This window comes from Eubalaena glacialis, chromosome 4, assembly GCF_028564815.1.
Source record: "Eubalaena glacialis isolate mEubGla1 chromosome 4, mEubGla1.1.hap2.+ XY, whole genome shotgun sequence".
Taxonomy (NCBI): Eukaryota; Metazoa; Chordata; class Mammalia; order Artiodactyla; family Balaenidae; genus Eubalaena; species Eubalaena glacialis.
This window is the reverse complement of record NC_083719.1, coordinates 108,041,981-108,064,772: the sequence shown is the minus strand read 5'-3', so window position 1 is coordinate 108,064,772 and position 22,792 is coordinate 108,041,981. Positions and strand designations below refer to the sequence as shown.

At 34.7% G+C, this 22,792-nt stretch overlaps 1 protein-coding gene across 1 annotated transcript in view; it reads right to left on the bottom strand.

The window, feature by feature from the left end:
• Positions 1-22,792, bottom strand: part of ADAMTS19 (ADAM metallopeptidase with thrombospondin type 1 motif 19) — a 302,428-nt gene that overhangs the window by 177,079 nt on the left and 102,557 nt on the right. Inside the window, exon 7 of the mRNA XM_061188127.1 lies at positions 18,655-18,698. Within this exon, the coding sequence (XP_061044110.1) occupies positions 18,655-18,698 (44 nt within the window). The remainder of the gene's footprint in view (positions 1-18,654; positions 18,699-22,792) is intronic.

Below are 22,792 nucleotides of genomic sequence, written 5' to 3'. Positions count from 1 at the left end.
ATCTAAAGAATATAATTATAATTACAACACAATTACAAATACCTGATATTCTTAAATCTCAACTACCAATATTTAAAATATTAAGTTTAATATAGTGCTTTGACATAATCCGTCAAATAAAACATATGTGTACTTAGGGACAAGTGGTTCCAACTCTAGATGCCATTTTTAAGATCACTTTTTTTTAGGTCTATACACTGAGGCAGTTGATAGTAAATAAGATGGTGAAAATTTTTCCCAAAAATGATTTTGTGTTTTCTAAAATCTTGATTGAAATTCAATAATAAATTTTTCATGACCTGTTTTCTGTATTAAGTATACATAAAAAAGGCAAAATGCAAAGGATAAAATCTTAGGAATTGAGGCTCTATGTCAAGTACTCTAGGGTTTGAGTCCAAGCCTCGAATTTTAGCTTTGTGATCATGGTAAAGTTAGTTCTGTTTTCTAAGCCTCAGTTTTCCCAACAGTAAAATTGAGAAATCAGTCATTTTTCTTAGGAATGCTAATTAATTTAGATAATATAGTTTAAGCATATGATGGCTTATCTGAAACATGTTAACCATTAACCATTAAACTTAGCTTTCTTATTTGTAAAATGAGGTAACAATCCTTTACGATAGAGAACTCTTGAAAGGTTAAAGGAGGTGACATAATAAAAAAAATCTACGGCACAGAATAGATGCTTAACAAGTATTAACGGTTCACTGACAATGCTGTATAAGTGTATAGTGAGCACAAGCTGTATTTCCAGATGCTTATAGTGAGAACAACTCTTAAAAACTACAAGGAGGACCTCGGGGAGTTTTTTAAATTAAGATGGTTTTTGTTTCCCAAAGTTATACTCAGCATATTTTAACATTCATACAGTGTTTAATAGCACCATTAAAATATTTTCTAATATAAACAATATTCTAATTAAATTAAAGCTTTAACAGTAAAGGATCTTGAGAAGAAAAATATCTTAAGAATAACCACTTTTCATAATAATTCCTTAAGAATAATGTATCCCAGTCTTATCCCTACAACATGTCTTGCCAAAATAGAAATATTAGGTGTCTGATTTATGTTCTGGCCAGTGTCTAATAAGATATACACTAGTAGCCAAGAGCCAAAACAAGATAAGCTCAGCCTTGCTTTTATTATAAACCAAGGAAAGGTATGATTTTCCTATCAAGAATTCATTTCTATTCAGAAATACATAGACTGAGCACCTGGGACGCTCAATCACTATACTAGATGCTGAGGACACAGACAAGTATTGAGGAAGATCTTTGACCACAAAGAGATTAGAAGGAGAGGGAGTGAATGGAATGCAAGTTATAAGAAAAGTATTCTGAAGTCCGCCAGGTTCATGCATGGTAGAGTGAGAGACGATCCAGGAAGTCAAAAGTGTACATTAATCAGGGTTCTGATGAATGGGTAGAGTCTGAACAGTGATAAAGGGAGGAAGAACAACAAAGAAATAGCCTTCTATTTGGAAATTCTAAAACAATACATTTGAACACACTAAAATCTGCAAAAATTATCAGCCTTTAAAGAAGCTCTTTTGGTTATAAATTAGTTTTTCTTCATCTGAGAATGCCCTTATTTCACCTCCATCTTCACTGACAATCCTTTCTTTCAGTATTTCAAAAGGGTGTGCTATCCTGGCTTTTATGGTTTGCCATGAGAAATCTACTGTTGTTAGAATCACTGTTTCCCTAAAAATAACAGGTTGTTTTTCCATGTCATTTTTTCTTTGTCTTTAGTTCTCGGTTTTGATTATGATATCTCTGGCTTCAAGTATTTCTTGTTTGGAGTTTACTTGCCTTCTTGAATCTGATGATTTAAATCTTTTGCCAAATTTGAGAAGTCTTCAGTCATATTTCTTCTCTCCTTTTGTTGACTTCTGGAACCCATGACAACTGCTTTGATTTTTCCCACAGATCCCTGAGACTCTGTTCATATTTTTCCCAATCTTCTTTTCTCTGTGGTGTTCATATTAAATACTTTCTTCTGATCTATCGTTAAGTTCACTGACTTTTTCCTCTGTCATCTCTATTCTATTCAGTATATCCAGAGAAATTTTTATTTTGGTTATTCTTTCCTTAATTCTAATATTTACATTTGGGTTTTCTTTATATATTCTATTTATTGGCTGAAACTTTCTATCCTTCCATTCATTTCAGGAATGCTTGCACTTACTAGTTGGAATATCTTTATAATTGATATTTTGGTCTTGTCAGATAATTCCAAAATCTTTGCCATTTCAGAGTGGGAATCTGTTGAATGTATTTTCCCATGCAAATTGAGATGTTCTTATGTCTTTACAGAGGGCGTAATTTTGTATTGTATCCTAGACATTTTGAAGAATATATTAGAACACTCTCAGTCTTACTTAAATCCTAAAAAGAATGCTGACTCTTTTTTTTTTTTTTTTTTTTTAGCATAAAATCAACCTAGTTGGGTTCGGGATGTACGTTCCAAACTTTCAAAGCTTCTATGAGCTTTCAATTTCATTGTCAAATTTTCACTGTCAATTTTCAAATTGATATTCAAATCGATCCTATGTGTTTGTCACCAAGGGACCAGTCTGGGACCGAGGTAGTTCAATGGCTTAGTAGCTCATTTCTCAAAGAAATTTTAGGGTCATATTCACACATACACAACTTGGAGTTGAGCAAAGGAGTTGATAAACAATTTTATGGGGTTATTTTCCCTAGCTCCTCCCTCTCCATTATCTCTCTGGCACCTTCCATGACCCTGTGGTTCTCATTTCAGTCCTGCTTCCAGAAAGTTTGGGCTCTAGTTATCTCACTAAGCCGTGTACTTTTTATGACTGTATCTGCTTCTAGGTCTGAGTAATAGGAGGATAGAGACAAAAAGCAATGGGGTTTACCTTGCCCTTTTGGAATAAAAGCTCTGCAGATCAGAGAGGAAGGTTCACATCAGAGTTTTATGACTCCTACTGCTGCCACTGTTGTCTCCACTGCCACTATCACAGGATTGCTTGGCAGACAGGCCAGGAGAGAATATAGAAACTTTTCTTGAAGGGGGAATTTCCCCTGCTTTCTCTAAGCATTAAGGGACCTTTCTCTTCCTTGATTTAAACTAGAGGTATTCCCTAGAGCTTCTCTATACATGCCCTAATAACCACTTTCAAGTTTGGGCTATGCTGAGTCCAGGAGAGAGAGAGAAAAATAATAAACTCACTGCTGGTTTGGTGGTACTTCAAATTCTTGTCTTCTTCCCAATCTGCATGCTACTATTTACTTTTTAAAATCCTCAAATAGCTGTTCCATTCTCCCATGTTTAATAGCTGCATTAAATGAAAGAGAAGGGTGGAGTGTGTTTACTCCAGTGTACCGTAAACTAGATAGTACCTTAAAGTACTAGATAGTACCTTAAAGTACTAGATAGTACCTTAAATAGATAGTTTCTTCTCTGCAAAAAAACAAAAAAAAACCCCAGTAAAAACCAGCATCTTGTAATTTAAAGATAATTACCAATGGAATTTTATTATTTTTACAATGCAAATGAAGTATCTCAATAATCTCAATATTTTCTAGGGTCATTACCATTCCAACCACTTAAAGACCAGAACTGGGGAGACTATGGCAATGCAAAGTGACAACTTTGTTGCATCACTAGATTATTTAAGTATTAAGGACGTAAACCTTTGTAATATCTAGAAAAGCACTTTCTTCTGTATGAGTTTATACAGTTTCTGCATTTTTGTCATGTAATAATTGATAATACTCTATATACCGTAACAGAAGTGACCTACTAACCATTTGCATTAAAATAACACAGGTTACCTTAATATTATTACATACTAATAACTAAACAAAAAGAAAAAAATGATGTATAAGGTATCAATTTTCTTCAATACTCTTACTGAAGAAAATAAATGATACAGAAAAATTTTTACTGCGATCAAGACAGGATCTTCTGATCATAAAAAGATTATTAAAATTTGATGATAGATGATATGCAGATTTTTTAAAAAGTACTAAGACTTCTCAAAACTTAAGAGACATGTACCAGTACGTTTATGCTTGAAAGTCATGATAATCTAACTGTGGAGAGAAAGCTGGCTCAGAATAAAAGGAAGACAAATGGGATTTTTTTTTTAAAGTTACCTAGGCAAGAATAACAAAAGAATAGCAAGAAGGAAAAGATTTAAAAGAATGTCTAAATAGTTTCATTTAGTCACCATTTTATCCTTAGCATCTAGAACCTAATACACTTTGGGGCACAGAGTAGGTGCTCCAAAATATTAGAGAAAATTGAATAAATGAAAAAAATAAAGAGGGAGACAGAGAAGTGGAAGGAAGATCATCTGAAATGAACCAATAAAAATTGAGTAAGAAGGACAAATAAAGAAGCACAGATCATATACTCTTCTAAGTATGTTTCCAGACCTTTCAGATATCAGCATTTAGAACATGATGAGGATTATCATCCTTTTTATATCTGATATATCTGAGACTCAGACCATTATAATGTACCAATAACCAATGCTTTGTGGCTATCTGGATTGAAGAAAAGCAAGGTTGAGAAATATGGTGTGAAACCAGCTTCCAATATATGCAGCAAATTCTCATATGTTGATTTCTAGTAAGTTTAATTATTATTACTGGGGGATTAAATAATTAAATATCTAAGTTACCAAAATAATAGTTATAGCTTAAGATTTCTGAAATATGTACTTTTTAATGTATAATTTGTAATTCTGACTAATATGTAAAACTATGTCTCAAACATGTTCATTAATAATAGAATGACGATACAGCTATTTTGCCTGGGGCATCCGTTTTATGCTTTTGTCCAAGCATAATTACTAATGATGCCTCCTTTAACTTTTCAAAGTGTCTTAGTGTGAATTATTACCAATAGATGAAATTACAGGCCTTTATATTGCAAAGCTAGAGTCATGCCCCGGCCCAGTCTGACTGCCTTGGGTTTTCTTATTTTCTTCGCTGGAGGCCCGAAGATTGGTGCATTTTCTTATACTCCAAGCTGGTACCACCCAATTTACCTCCTTTGACGCCAGTTTTCCCCACCCCTTTTTTCCTGCTCCACAGGGCAAGTGTTCAGATCCATATCATATTAGTGTGCTTTTGTTCATCACTAATGAGACAAGGGAAAAGAAATATTACATGTGGAGAACTTGCAAAGATTATAGGAATGCAGTAAATCCTTACAAAATCCTCTTGAAATGCTATCACTTTTCTACTGTCCCATCGGGTATGATAAGTGAAAATCTCTTTGAATCTCTCCCTTAACTTCTATTCTTTAACAAACATTTTCTTTTTTCTTATTCTGCTTTCCCAGAGGGCCATAAACTGTATTTTCATCTAAGATGGCCTCATTTTCTTTCAGTTTATAAACCCCCAATTGATGTATAATAATATGCATCCTTTAGTCTGAATGCATTAGTTTCCTATTGCTGCATAACAAATTACTTAAGTAATGCAGTGACTGAAAGTAACCCCCATTTATTACTGCACAGTTCTACAGGTCAGAAGTCTGGGATGGCTTAACTCTGCTGAGGGACTCACAAGGCCAAAATCAAGATGTCATCCAGGCTGGACTCTTACCTAAAGGCTCTGGGGAAGTACTGGCTTCCAAATGCATTGAGGTTGCTGGCACAATTCAGTTCCTTGCCTCTGTTTTTTGAAGGGAGACTGTTAAGGTTAGATCTCCATATCTCAAGTTTAACTGAGGGACTGTAATTACATCCGCAAAATCTCTTCCAGCAGAGCAGTACCTAGATTAGTGATTGACTGAATAACCAGGGTACAGGAATCTTAGGAGTGTCATCTTTAGTATTCTGTCTACCACACCGAATATATTCCATTTGCATTTCTCAGAACATCTACATTAAAAACTGAGCAGCACTTCATGAAAACCTATCTCACACAAATATGATGACTTGTGGGTACCCGAACCTGGCACTCGTTTATATAAAATTATTTACATTTAATGCTGATGCATTCTTTAAGATATTTGATAATCTCTAAATTATATGTCCCACTAGACTGAATGGGCAAGAACCCCCAATATCATCCCTAATAAATGTATCTGAACTCCCTTGAAGACTTAATTACAGTACCAATTCATTTAGAAAGATTTATATAATAAAGGTTAACTTCGTTGTTTGCCTGGCCCAAAGAATTACAAGTTTCAAAATATTGAACATTAAACTAATATGATTTTTTGGTAGAAAAAATATAGTTCTAACCAAAAGGGTATTAAAGTAGAGAGATGATCTCAGTAATTTCTTTAAGTATTTTCAGTCTCTGAAATTCTCTGTTCTTTAGGTACCACAATGCAAGAGAAAATGCCATGACTGCTGTTTAATGAAAATTAAGCTACTTGACAGAAATTGGCTTGACCTCTTCTCCCTATCCAATAAAAATGGTTACTTCTGCTAAAATGTGGTTTGGAGAACATACTGGTGTTTGGAAAGGGAAGTGTCTGGAGATTCTCACATGTACACTGTTAACATAAAAGGGTTATTTAAGTATGTTTTAGTCTCTGAACATATTTCTTATTTGGCAGTTGCTTCATAGGTGGCCTGTATGCCTGTTTGACAATTTGCATGTACAGAAAATCAGAATTATTCAGAAGTGCACAGAAGAATAAACCATCATCCCAACCTGATGAAAGACAGGTTTATTAATAATAATGAAGCAATAGAACGCAGGGAGAGTTAAAGCATCCCTGAATTGGAAATCTGGTGGTAAAGAATGCACAGCCTCTCCTATCAACATGTATTAAAAAATATTCATAGCTGGAAACTCATACTGATCCAACACGTACCTTTGCCAGCTCTAAGTATCTACCAATTTTCTATACTACAAAGTCCTTAAAAGGTTTCATGAAACACACACACACATGAACAACGACTATCACCACTGATTATCAATCACTGCCAGGTTACGGCAGAATTTCACAGAGTGTTCTGCAGAATCCTGGGCTTCCGTAACACCTCATCAGTGGGTCTCCTAAGATCTTTTGAAGAGACCCACAGAGTCAAAACTGTCAACATTTGCACTGATGGTGCAAAAGCAATGGGAGGTAAAACTGCCTTCACTGTCAGTCATTTTATTTTTCACTGATATTCACTCCCAGGGGGAAAATGGCAATTTCACTTTGATATGTCCTAGATGAAGCAGTAATATGTATTAATTTTATTAAATCTGAACTCCTGAGTATATGTATTTTTTAATATTTTACGTAACAGAAAGGAAGCATGGATAAAGCATTTCTGCCACAGACTAAAATAACATGTTGTCTCTAAGAAAAGTACTGTGAGATTGTTTGAGTTCTGAGCTGAACTCCTTGTGCTTTTCATTGAACACCATTTTTACTTGAAAGAATGTCTGACAGACAAACAAAGGTTATTCAGATTTGCGAATGTGGCTGACACCCAAAAATGAACAAAGTGAATCTGTCACTCCAAGGAAACCAACTGATGGTAGGTTTTTTTTTTTTTTTTGCCAATAATAAAATTCAAGCTTTCAACTAAAATTAGAAGATTGGGAAACTTTTATCTGCTACTGTACACTTGGAAGCTTCCCAAAACTTAAGGAATTTTTCTGATGAGACAGAGGGTGATACTGACAAATATGATTTATATATATATAGTATAGTGAAATATGTCAACATATAGAAGATCTACCTAATACAGTGAACCAATATTTTCCAACTGACCAATCAATGATTCTCTAAAATGCTATCCATAGTTAAAACATCCACTTAAAGTGTGAGATACACCAACAGATATTAATGTAACAGAGTATAAATGATTACTGATATGCATTCAGAGTCTACATTGCTACAATCCACTAACCACTAAGACAATACCACTGAGTTTTAGTATACTTTCAATAAGAATATTCACAATAATCTGAAAATACTCATCCATTTTCCAACTACACATCTTTATGAGGTCAGATTTTCCTCATACACTTAAAGCAAAATAACAAATACCAACACCTTACATGCAGAAGCAGATATAAGATCCCTGCTGTCTTCTACGAGGCAGATATAAAGAGATTTGCAAAAATATAAAACAAGTTCATGACGTCTCACTGCTGTTTGTTTTTAACACCAATTCTCCAAATCAGTGCCAGTGCGAGAAGTGGACTTATGTGACCAAGTGTAACTGTAGCATGTATAAGAATATAAACAATAATGCTTTAAAAGTTTTTTCTTGGACTTCCACTTCTAGCATACAAATGCTGGAATAAAAATAGCAAAAAATCTTCTTAAATGCAAGGCTCTGTATACCAGTGAGGAAAATACTCCCATGAGCCTAAAGAAAAAGAAAGGAGAAATGCAGAGTTTGGAACTGGCACTAATGTGCTTGGCTGCCTGTGGGCACTTGCCGAACTAAAATCCAAAGGTATTCAGCTTTAGCCACCACACTGAGACAAAGACAGCACCTGTCATCCAAATTGGAAAGGAAGATGTAAAACTGTCCTTATTTGCAGATGACATGCTATTAGATATAGAAAATCCTAAAGACCTCATCAAAAAACTATTAGAACTAGTAAATGAATTCAGTAAAGTTGTAGGATACAAAATTAACATACAGAAATCTGTTGTATTTATATACACTAATAACAAACTATCAGAAAGAGAAATGAAGAAAACAATCCTATTTACAATCTCATCAGAAAGAATAAAATAACTAGAAGTAAATTTAACCAAAGAGGTGAAAGATCTGTACTCTGAAAACTACAAGACATTGAGGAATGATATTGAAGATGACACAAACAAATGGAAAGATATACTGTGCTCATGGATTGGAAGAATATTATTAAAATGTCCACACTACCCAAAGCAATCTACAGAGTTAATGGAATCCCTATCAAAATGCCCATAGCATTTTTCACAGAACTAGAACAAACAGTCCGAAAATTTATATGAAACCACAAAAGACCCTGAATAGCCACAGCAATCTTAAGAAAGAAGAACAAAGCTGGAGGTATCACACGGCCTGATTTCAAACTATATTACAAAGCTATAGTAATCAAAACAGTATGGAACTAGCATAAAAACAAATACATAGATCAATGAAACAGAATAGAGAGCCCAGGTAGATCACATTAAAAGGAGTTCAGACTGATAGCTGATTTCTCAACAGCAACAATGGATGCCAGAAGGTAGGTGAACTAGATCTACGATGTGCTGAAACAAAACAAAACAAAACAATGTACCCAGAATATTAGGCTTCTACACTCAGTTAAAATACCTCTCAAGAATGAGAATGAAATTAAAACATTTTAAGACTAACAAAACTTTAAAGGCTTGCGACCAGCACATCTTTCCTAAAGGAAATTCTAATTCTAATATCATTTCAGTCAGCAAGAGAAAATGGTCAGAAGAAAGATCTGAGTTGTAAGAAAGAATGAAGAACTAATAAAATTATAAATATGTGAGCAAGGCTAATTAAGCACTGTCTACAGAAAACCATAACAACATCTTGTGAGTTTTAAAAATTAAATGAAATTCTTAAAAATGATAATACCTTACAATCAAGGCAGGGTGTGTGAAGTGTTCTAAGCACCATGTATTCCTGAGAAAGAAACAAGCTTAACTTTAGACTTTGATAACTTATGTTTGCATGTTTACATTTCTAGGGTAAATGTATATTCTCAGGCTCACCTGCTGAATTCTCATCCTCTAACTGAAAATGAAAATGTTGAAATTCTTCAAAGTTTGAGGCTTTATACCTTATCACCTCTATGCTCTCCCACCAGGTGATATTTTCCAGTTAAACACGACACATACACACTGTGGTTTCTTCATTCATCAAACACTGATCAATTAATGTACTCTTGATTGATGACTACTAATGTTCTGTTACATGTCTTTAGTGCACATAGGATTATCTTAGGTATATGCTTAAGAATGGAATTAATGGTCACAGGTTATATATATGCCAGTTTTAGTAGATACTGCCAAAAGTTTTCTAGAGTGGTTATACCAATTTACGTTCCTTCCAGAAGCATAAAAGTGTTCCATAGATTCACATTCTTTCCGCCGCTTGATAATGTCAGACTTTTAATTTTATCAGTCTCATTGGTAGAAATCTTTTAATCTGAATGTGTATTTCCCTTATTACTAATGAGGTTGATATCTTTTCATTTTAAAAAAATTCACCCTTGATGTATTCTCTTCTAAAAATGGTGGTTAACGTTTTTGCCCTACATTAGTACCCCCCTTATCCATCAGGGATATGTTCTAGACACCCAGTGGATGCCTGAAATCACAAATAGTACCAAACCTTATATATACTACGTTTTTCCCTATACATATGTACCTATGATAAGGTTTAATTTATAAATTAGTCACTGTAACACATTAACAATAATAAGAACAATTATAACAATACCCTGTAATACAACTTATGAACATGTGATCTCTCTCTCTCTCTCTCAAACATCTTATTGCACAAATTTAATGCGTTTTCCATCTTAACTAAGCTTTTATTATGCTCTGTGGCCATAACTTTAGCAGTTTGAGGTGCGACAGCAAAACAAGTACGAATTTCTTTTTCCTTCTTCACAATTTCATGGATACAAGACTTGTTCTTACTGGAGATCTTAGCAACCTCAGCATATGATTTCTTTCTGTTCTTATCAAGTCCAGAACTTTCACCTTTTCACTTAAAGGAAGCACTTAATGGCTTCTCTTTGGCATATCCATATTGGCAGCATCACAACTCTTGTGCTTTGGGGTCGGTTATTAAGTGAAATGAGGGTTACTTGAACACAGGCACCACAATACTTCAGCAGTCGACCTGATAACCAAGCTGGCTAATAAGTGGCTAACACTGGAGGAAGGAATGATTGTTCTGTCCCAGGTGGGACAGAACAAGGTGGTGGGAGATTTCAGCACGCTACTCAGAATGGTGTGCAGTTTGAAACTTCCAAATTGTTTATTTCTGATATTTTCCATTTATTATTTCGGACCTTTGATGACTGAAGTAACTGAAACCGCAGAAAGTGAAACCTCGGATAAGGGGGACACTGTATTTAGCATGTCTATCTGCTTGTTTATTTCTTACTGATTTAGGGAAGTTGGGGGGTTTTTTTGTTTTTTTAAATTTATTTTTGGCTGTGTTGGGTCTTTGTAGCTGCGTACGGGCTTTCTCTAGTTGCGGCGAGCGGGGGCTACTCTTTGTTGTGGTGCCCGGGCTTCTCATTGCAGTGGCTTCTCTTGTTGCAGAGCACGGGCTCTATAGTGTGTGGGCTTCAGTAGTTGTGGCACACGGGCTCAGTAGTTGTGGCTCGCAGGCTCAGTAGTTGTAGTTCACGGGCTCTAGAGCGCAGGTTCAGTAGTTGTGGCACACGGGCTTATTTGCTCCGCGGCATGTGGGATCTTCCCGGACCAGGGCTCGAATCCGTGTCCCCTGCATTGGCAGGCAGATTCTTAACAACTGCGCCACCAGGGAAGTCCCAGAGAAGTTGTTTTTATACTCTGGGCTCCGATACTTTGTTGGTTACATGTGTTGCAATTACTATAGAACACTAATTCCAAGATTCACATTATTTCACATTGTGATACATCTTAAAATAATGTCTTACAATTAGAATTCATCATATTTTTTTCTTTAGAAAAAAGAAACATAAAATAATGGCATATCTTAAAATTAATGACAATGAAGGCACCTTAAAAAATCCATGAGGGGCTTCCCTGGTGGCGCAGTGGTTGAGAATCTGCCTGCCAATGCAGGGGACACGGGTTTGAGCCCTGGTCTGGGAGGATCCCACATGCCGCGGAGCAACTAGGCCCGTGAGCCACAGCTACTGAGCCTGCGCGTCTGGAGCCTGTGCTCCGCAACAAGAGAGGCCGCGATAGCGAGAGGCCCGCGCACCGCAATGAAGAGTGGCCCCCGCTCGCCACAACTAGAGAAAGCCCTCGCACAGAAACGAAGACCCAACACAGCCAAAAATAAATAAATGAATAAATAAATAAATAATTAAAAAAAAAAAATCCATGAGATATGGTGTCTTCTCCCTGAGAGAAGCTTGGTTTCTTCCTCTACTGTCAATATGATGTCTTATGATAGAACTTTTCAATATAAATACAGTTGAATTCATTAAGCGTTTCCTTCATGATTAGCATTTTTGTGTCCTTTTTCAGAAATTTGTCTCTACCTCAAAAATAAAATTATATTTTTATATTTTCTTTTCTAAATTAAAAAAATTTAAACCATGTGGAATTCGTTTCAACTTTTTTCCATCCGAATGACTATCTTAATATCATGTTCCTATTTTTCCAGTGTTCATTTCCCAAATATGTGCAACTGCATTGTCCTATTTATTATAGACCATATCTTGATACCTAATAGAGAAGATTTCCTCTCCATATTCTTTCTTCACTAGTCTCTTGGCAATTCTTAGGCCTATGCTCCTCCATATAACATTTAGAATCAGCCTTTCAATTTTCCTCCAAAATTTGTTAAAATTTTTAAAGAAATATGTTGTATCAACAGATCAATTTGAGGGAAATGGATATTTGTATCATCTTTAGTCTTTCAGACTGTAAATATACTTTATCTTTTCATTGAGTCAGGTCTTCTTCCCTGAATTTCAAGATAGCTCAATAATTTTCTCCATATGTTTTAGATATTTGTTATTATATTATATATTCCAAATAATTTTATTTTTTGTGTATTTTTTAATATATTTCATAGAATTTTTAAATAAAATGTGCCACTGCCAATTGCTGGCATATAAAATGCAATTGGTTATTCAATATTGATTTGCTATCTAACCACCTAACTCTTCCATTAATTTTAACAATTAATTCCATAGTCTCTATTTTTTTCAATGTAGACAATCATAACGTCCACATCATTTTAAGGCCTAAAAGTTCCAATGCACCGTTGAACAGAAATAGTGAAAATAGAGTCCTGTCCTTGTTTCTGATTTCAAAAGGGATGCTTTTAATGCTCCACTATTTAAAAAAATACATTCATATATTTTTTGTAAATATCTTTAACCTGGTTAATAAAGTTCCTACTTTGTCCTATTTTGCCAAGAGTTTTGAATTGCCTGAAAGATATTTTCTTTATCCATTGTGATGATCATATGGTTTTTATCTTTAATTGGATTACAGAGTTACATTTTAAGATTTTCTAATGTTAAACTACCCCTGTATTTCCAGAATAAATCTCAAATAAAATAACCCTACTTGGTTATTTAAAAAATACATTGTGAGATAATATCTGCTAATATTTGATTTAGAATTCTTTCTTTTATTTCCTGAGTGAGAATGGCTTATTATTTTTCCTTCTTATAATGTCTGCTTTAGAATATGGTAAGAAATTTATATGGTTTGAATTCACCTTTTTCTATTCTCTAAAATAGCTTGTATAATATTGGAATGATCTGTTTTCTGGAATTTTAGTAGAAATCATCTGTGAAGTCATCAGGGTTTGGCATTTTCTTGGAAAGATTTTAAAGGACTGATTAGATTTTGTAGATTGTTACTGGATGATATAGGTTATTTTTTTGTCTAGTCTCTCAGCTAGAAATGGCCAACTATAATTAATCATGTTTGTTAGCATAGCCCCAGTTCGTTGCTCCTTATATATATTTATATAATAGATCCACATTTTAGTGTTTTATCTAATCCCAAACCCTTCACCAGTTCTTAAAACTATTGAGACAGAATTTTTGAACCCACAGTCTAAAGATTTAAGAATACCATGTTTCCTTACTCCTTCTCCGTAAGTTATGGGAGGGAGTAATTAATTATTGGAAAGTATATTGCTTTTCTAAGGTTGCTGTTATCAAAAATATCACAAATTTAGTGGCTTAAAACACCCAAACTTGTTATCTTACAATTCTCTACATTAGAAGTTTGACCCAGATCCCACTGGCTAAAATCAATGTATCATGAGGCTGCCTGTGCTCCCTCTGAAGGCTCTAGTGGAGAATCTGTTTCCTTGCTTTTTCCATGTTCTAGATATTTCTTCACCTGGGGCTCCCTGACTCCATCCTCAAAACCAGTAATGACAAGGTGAATCCTTCTCACATCACATCTCTCTGTGCCTTTCTTCAGTAATCATATCTCTCTCCAGCTCTGAGCTTTTCTGCCTCCCTCTCCCCCTTTTGAGGACGCTTGTGATTACATTGGGCATACCAGACTTCCTAGGATAATCTCCCTATTTTAAAGTCAGTTGACTAGGAGCCTTAGTTCCACCTGCAAACTTCATTTCTCTTTGCTATGTAACCTAACATATTCCCAGGTTCCAGGTCCATTAGGACATGAACATCTACGGGGACCATTATTCTGCCTGCCACAGAAAGTAAGGCAACTTCACTAGCAATACCAGTAGTAATAGTTGGGACTTGCATCTGGAATTATACTTTATTTCTCTTTCAATTTAAGGATAGCACCATAGTTCATCCAAACCTAAGGTTTAAAAACTTTGACTGAAACTATGACACAATTCTAATAGGCCACTGATTACAAAATTAATCTCAATTTCAGGAATGTTAAAAGGTGAACACACATATGTTTGAGAATTGATATTTTGCTGATTAAAACATTTAATAGCATTTTTTTCCTCCCAGTATCTATATACCTACCTACTAATCTGCCTAACTAAAACAACAGGAAAGAATGTGCTTGAGGAGGTGGTAAAACAACTTTTACTTTTTACCCTCTAAACAGCTTTTCAAACATAAGCTTAATAAATAAGTATAACTTATCAACTGAAACATTTATTTATTATAATCCATAGCACTGATACAGCCTGGCTCATTTAAAATGCACATATCTTTTGCATCAGTAAACAAGCAAAATATCCTATTGTTTCAAATTTTAAATGCTGGTAAGTAAAGGTACTTCCAAGCTTATATTTGTTATTTCTTTATATACTTTAATATACACAATTTTATTCTAAAACTTCATTCAAAGATATTTTTCTCACCTTCAGATTTCTAGTTGTATTGTCCTCGATTAACAAATGCATCATGTTATAAAGGAAAGCTGCCTCTCATTATAGTAAGATCTGAGGCAGAGGTTAGCACCATGTGGCATTTACTAACAGTGATGCTGGACAAATGTGCAACTTCTCTGCAGGGAGTAAAAGGATGTGATAGAAACTAGTGCCTACTGAGTGCCAATTAAAAACTCTCTGCCTTTGTGAGGTCAATAACATACGCTCTATTTTAAAGGTGAGCAATTCAAACTTTCAAGGTGTTAAATAATGTGCCCACATTCATGTAGGTAATAAATAGCAGAGCACTGATTTAAATCTAGATGTCTGACTTCAAAATTGATGTTCTGCTCTGTTTCAGAGTTTCCTTCATCTGTAAAGCAGTAATGATAACAAAACTAGAGAGTTTCAGAAAATAAATGAGGAAATGTCCATGAAAGTGTTGCTCAAGTTACAATGCGCAGTATAAGTATTACATTGCTTTTAAAATATAGGCATTTCTCTCCATTTACAATTCAAATTAATAACCTAAATTCAAAGCTTTTAACTGCTGTCTTTCCCCTCTCACTACACGTAGGAGAGTAGGGGAAATTTTCATGGTAAAGTAACCATTCAGGCCCATATTATCCAAACTAATAAATACTAAATCCACTTCTTTCCTCTCTCCTTCCTCTCTTTCAGTATTTTCACTATAGTATGCAACGTGAAATGGACTGACTTCACATCAGAAATAGATAAAAGAAGAAAGAAGGGATACATGAACTTAAGCATCTGACCAAAAAACAACCCATAATATTACATGAGGAGATTTAAAAATGTGTGTCAATAGATATTCAATTGACTTAAGCTCTAAATCTCTTCTGTTTTGTTATGCTAGAGACTGAGAGCTGTTAAGATGACCAGTAGGCTACACATGCTTATTTAATTTGGGGGACAAATCACAGAGCAGTTTATCAGCACTCTCTTAATAAGAGTGGATATTATTAATATTGCCCCATATTCTTCTTCTCTTATAAAAGAGTACATGAGTATCAGGGAAGATCTATGCCTTAGGCTGCAAGCTACAGAAATGAAAACTTTAAATTGGCTTAAATAATAAGAATATTTATTGGCTTACACATTCAGAAGCCTAAAGGTTAGACTGGGTCCAAGGTGTGGAGGATGCCATAATTCAACAATGTCATTGAGGATAAAGGCACCCTGCATCTCTCCATTCTGCAGTGTATGAATTCAGATTCATCTGAAGGCTAGTTTCCTTTGTGATTATAGTAATCACGGTTGCATCCTTCCTTGTTTACATGCAGTGGGGACAGACATGACCAAGCTTCAACCATGAAAAATGTTTCTTTCTTCAGCTTCACGAGGCAGACATAGGTTACAGGTCGCATGTCCCAACCATAGCAATGCCATATGCTGACTGGTTTAGGCCTGAGGTCCTTTGATAGGCCTGGACGAATCATGACCCAACTGTAGAGGAGTATCCTTTTCTACCTGGCATCACGGCTACACAGTGGTGGATGCATGAGTGATAGGGTGGCAACCGCCATGCCTATTTCACACAAATGTCTTTATAAATCTTACCAATGTGTTATGTCTCTAGGCATAAGCATGGCTCGTGTGAAAAGAAGATTTTTTTTGTGGGGACAGGGATTGGGATAAAGAGACTACTCTTCTGATTTGGTTGTTAGAGGTTTTCATTTAATGTCCCCTAAAGAAATATCTCAGATTTTTACTCTGCTCAAGACTAAATATGAAAAAAGACGCTTGTCTCATATTTGGGATGAGAAAAAGAAATGCCACAAGATACAGAGGGGAAAACTAGGATTTAGTGATGCCAGAGAAGACCTTGAGAATCTAAGCACTCAGAAACACAGAGAGATCTCAGAAAGGGCATTGGACCTTCCACATCCTATGCTATAATATTTAAAACTAGTTTTTATCAAGCTCTTAATGGACAAGATGAACAGAGATGGGGACTGATTACACCACTTTGCTACCGAACCATACATATTCTAATTATACTAATAATTCCAAATATACCAAGCTACCTCATTATTCAAATGTGCTTCAACCCGGAAAATGTTTCACAGCATGAATATGCATGCTATTTTCAATTAGCAGATTTAGCAAGATATAAAACATAGTCATAGTCAAAAAGAAATTGGTTCGCCTCACATTAGTAACTGCTTTCTTAGTCCACGCGTCCATGCTGTAAAGAGGTGGTGAGAGTCCATAATTATGGAAGATACTGCCCGAGTTGCTGATTTCTCTCAGATGCTCTACTAAGGCAAGAAGTTGATCTGTCTATATTAAGAGAAGGCTTTAGGGGCAACATAGCTGTTTAAGTAGAGGAAAAGGTAATTATTTTGAGACAAGCTTTATTGGTAATCAAATGCTTCCATGGTTAGGTTGATTAAAGCTATATATCAAGATTTAATTTCTGAAGATTCAGGCAAGAAGACAACAAAACTGCAGGAAGCAAGTTAGTTAACATTAGGAAGATCATCCCTAAATCAATTCAGCTTTTCCTTAGGTGTCCAGCTCATTTTATTCTTACAGTCCCTTCTAAATCAAACATTCCTTTGATTCCATCATCATCTGCTTCATACTATTATAACTATTTTCCACTTATTATTTCAGATTTAATCATCTGAGGAGGCTGGTGAGAACTTAAGTTAACAGAACTAGTTAGAATTACTTTTTTAAGCACCAGTGGTACTTAATTTATTCTGTTTTTGCCACTTTTTTATTGTTCGCCTCACAAGGAATAAATGACGCCTCAACGATGGTTAAGTTAAAATACTCACTACACTATAGTAATGAACCCCACATGACACATCAAAACCAGATCATGACTCTTAACTGTACCTTACCAATAACCCAATACTAATACCTTATTAAAACTATGCAGGCACTTCCCTGGTGGTCCAGTGGTTAAGACTCCACGCTTCCAATGCAGGGGGCGCGGGTTCGATCCCTGGTCGGGGAACTAAGATCCCACATGCCGCGCAGCACGGCCCAAAAATAAAAAGACACTATACATATATATAGTGTCTTAAGACTAAACATATATATAAACAGTTATATAATTTTATCTATCTACAGTTTTAGCTATCTATCTGTTTAGATAGGTAAATTTATATATATGCATTTATATTAGCATTAATGTGGCATTTTCTCAAAATTAAGAACTGTGGTTCATGGAGTCTACTGGCTATATGGTTACATTTTAGGGATTTTAGATATCCAGGACAAAATATAGAAAATTTGCTACTTTATGTACAGAAAATCCTCATTTGTTGGGCAAATTAGATGGACTTTCTTTCACAGTCTGCAAAGAACTTCAAATGTATAACTCAAAAACAAATCCATTAGCCTGAAAAAGGTCAATCCTACTGACATTAACATATTGTGCCTCAGTTTATGAATAATAATGTAATTTTATTGAATCCATGGGTATATTTCTGGGGGAAATATATAGTACATACATGTACTATATATATAGTACATACATGTCTTCAGGCTGTTTCATTAATAACTGAAGTGGTGACAAACATATAGGTTGAAAATATACATCACTGACATTCTAAAAGTGTTTCATTCAAACTAGCACTTTCAAATAATTTTCTATATTTAAACGAATGATGTGTTCAAGTTCCCCAGGTCTCCTCCAAACTGTAAAAATTTTTATGTACACTTACCAACAGTATCACATGGTTCATCTTTGTGTACACAGAAATCTTTCCTAGAAAGAAAAATAGAAAATATTGTTTCTTCCACAGAGTATGTGACTCATTTTTAATAGTTATAATGAATAATTGACCCATACTCTTTATCTCCAAGAATTTAATAAAACTGAAAATAAGATTAACTGATTTTTAATTCTAAGAAAATGTGAGAATTAAATTGTTATGATAATTTTTACCTGATACAATCTTGAAACATTGTGTCCTATTTCATATACAATATTTCATAAAAATTCCGTCTTGTTTTGAATTTTATAGTATTTCATTTTTTTATTACAAGAAAAATATCTGGTGTAGGGACATGGTTTCCTGTTTGAAAAATATTGTTAAGATCCCTACTTCACATGACATAAAAATAATTTCCAGATTGAAGATTTAAATGTAAGAAATACAATTTAAAACAACATAACATTTTATATCTTAAGATTGGCAACAGTGATAATTTTAATAAAGGCATGAGGAAATTAGTATTTTTACATAGGTGGGATATCACCGTGAATAAAATTCTATAATTTTCTCTTTATTTAACTATCATATCTTGGAGAGCATTCCCTAACTAGTTATGAGCTTTAAAGGGAAACTATATGAAAGCAGAACTTTTAATCTACCTTTTACTAGCTTTGTGACCTTAGGGAATTTACTTAACCTTCTTGTGCCTCAGTCACTTCACCTAAAAAATAGAGGTAATAATGATATCTATTTACCACATAGATTTATTGTACAGCTTAGATGATTTAACATGTATAAAACATTTAAAACGTGGGTTTTCTGTGTGGTTTGAATGAGTTAACACATACAAGGCATTTAAAACAATGCCAGGCACATAGAAAGCTCTCACGTCAGTTGATGTTTTTGCTGTTTTTTGTTGTTGCTGTTGCTTCTATTCCTGTGCCATAATTTAAGCAATTTCCTAGTCATGAGCATTTAGGTTCTATAGAATTTTTACTATTACAAACAATACAATTTGTGTGTGAAGGAGAAAGGAGAAAACTATTTTTATTCCTCTATTATAGCCATCTGAATGCCATTCCGAAATGAAAAATAACTTTAATATTTTAAATTTTATTTATTTATTTATTTATTTATGGCTACATTGGGTCTTCGTTGCTGCGCACGGGCTTTCTCTAGTTGCGGCGTGTGGTCTTCTCATTGCGGTGGCTTCTCTTGTTGTGGAGCACGGGGTCTAGGCGCACGGGCTTTAGTAGTTGTGGCTCTCAGGCTCAGTAGTTGTGGTTCGTGGGCTCTAGAGCTCAGGCTCAGTAATTGTGGCACACGGGCTTAGTTGCTCCGCGCATGTGGGATCTTCCTGGACCAGGGCTTGAACCCGTGTCCCCTGCATTGGCAGGCGGATTCTTAACCACTGCGCCACCAGGGAAGCCCCGAAAAATAACTTTAAAAATTAAGTGTAACACTCCTTTCAATGTCCCCAGTGACATCTACATTGGTAATTACAATGGTTAGTTTTCAATTCATATCTTGCTTGGCTCATCCAGCAGAATCCATGACTCTATGCATAGTTTTATAAATATTCTGTGCATGTTTAAAATGTATATTCTCTAATAGTTTGGAGCAAAGCTATACATGTTCATTAGATCTAGCTATAACAAGCTCTGCTACACAGTTCCTCAATAGAATGAGAAATTTTGAATTTATTTTTGCATCTGCTACTAAGGAAGAGCTGTTAAAATTCCATTGTTATAAATTTGATGATGTTTCCCTGTGATTCTACTAATTTTTGCTGTTTATGTTGAAGCTCTCTCTAAATTTTTATTATTTATTTTGAATTATTGTTTTTATTACTGTGTAAAACCTTACTCATCCCTTTTAATGTTTTCTGTGTTAAAGTCTATTGCATCTGACATTAACAAATATTAATATATTAGTAAAACATTAATATTTGCTTGGCATATATTTTCCTTTGTTTTACTTTCACCTTCATTTCCTCTAATTCTCTTATAAATAGCACATGACTAAAATTGTAAAACCTCATTATATACTATCTCTATAAGTGCATTTAATATTTTATAATTAACATATTTGGATTTTTCTATTTTTTGTGATTGCTATTTACCAAGTTATACCTTTGTCCTTTTCTTCTGTTTTTGTCTTTGTTCCTATGCAGTTTTATTTTCCACATTTTTGTTACTGTTTTGAAAAATAACATTAGATCGTGTTTGATCTACAGTTACTTCTACATTTTAAAGTACACTGTACTAGTTTTCTATTGCTGTTATAACAACTTCGACAAATTTAGCAGTTTAACACATCTTACAGTCTCCAAATCAGAAGTCTGAAATGGAACTTGCTGGGCTAAAACCAAGGTGTCAGCATGATTCTGTTCCTTCTGGAAGTTCTGGGTCAGAATCTGTTTCCTTGCCTTTTCCAGCTTCTAGAGGCTGCCTGGATTTCTTGACTCATCTTCCATCTTCCCTTCCGTCTTCAAAGCTGACAACTGCATCACTTTGACCTTTACTTTCATCACCACATCTCTTTCTCCGACTCTCTTGCCTCCTTCTTTCCCCACACCCTGTGATTACATTAGGATCCCCTAGATAATTCCAGATAATCTCCCAATCTCAATAATCCTTAACAAAATCACACCTGCAAGGTCCCTTTTGCTGCATAACAGTCACAGGTTTTGTAGATTAGAACATGGACATTATTCTGTGTACCATATTCACTTGAGATGCTTCCAAGTTAAAAAGTATCTCTGGTCTCTTCTTGAAAAAGGCAAGGATATCAAACACTTTTAATCCAATCTCTTCCTTCAATCTTTCATGTCATTTTTATCTGACACTATAGAGGCATACCTCATTTTACTGTGCTTTGTTTTATTGTGCTTAGCAGATACTGCATTTTTTGCAAATTGAAGGTTTGTGGCAACTCCGCATTGTGCAAGTCTGTCGGCGCCATTTCTTCCAACAGCATTTACTCAATTCATGTCTCTGTGTCACACATTCTGGTAATTCTCACAATACTTCAAGCTTTTTTATTATCATTATATTTGTTATGGTCATCTGTGATAAATGATCTTTGATGTTACTACTATGACTCAGTGAAGGCCCAGAGGATGGTTAGCATTTTTAGCAATAAAGTATTTTTAAATTAAGGTATGTAAAATTTTTTAGACATAATGCTCTTGCACATTTAATAGACTATAGTATATTGTAAACATAACTCTTATGTGCACTGGGAAGCCAAAAAATTCATGTGACTCGCTTTATTGCAGTGGTCTGGAACCAAACCTACTATATCTCCAAGGCATTCCTGTAATTCCATTTCAATTTTTAAAATCTCAAGTTAGACAGTTTTTTCTAAACCATTAGTGCTCATTTAGATTTGCCTATATATTTGGCAATTTCTTTTCTCAGTAATCTCTGTATCATTACTTTCTAGAGAGATTGTTATTCTTTAAGTACATCCTTCAGTATCTCCTTCAGTGAGGACCTATGAATACTAAACTGTCCCAGACACTGTTTCCTTAATTCTCATTAGTTTGCATTCATTCGTAATGGAACAGTAGCTGACTGTAGAATTGTAGGTTGACTTTATCAGCCCTCAGCACACTGAAGATATTATTTCATTTTATTCTAGCATTTATAAAAACAGAAATCTGCAATCACCTTGCTCTTCTTTCATTGATTTGGTTTCTGATTAATTTTTTATTGGATATAATTGACATGTAACATTGTTTCTGATTAATGTTAAGATTTCTTTTTGTCTTTGTAGTTCTGCAGTCCCACTAAGATGTGTCTAGGTCCTGAGTTTTTTATTTATCTTCTTTGGTACTTGGTATGTCTTTCAATTTGAAGATCCACAAACATACAAACATTCTAACCATTATCTATTTATCTAATTCATCTCACATTCTCTTTACTCTCTTCTCCTAGAACTCCTTTAGGTACATGTTTGCTCTTCTCATTCTGATGTCAATAACTCTCAAGCACTCTTTTGTATTTCCATCTCTTAACCACTTTAGGCAGCCTTCTGGGAGAATCCTTCAGATCTATCATCCAATCCATTAGTGCTCTCTTCAGCTGCATCTACTCTGATCTTCAACTCTGAAATTGAGATATTTAAGTACATTTTTTAT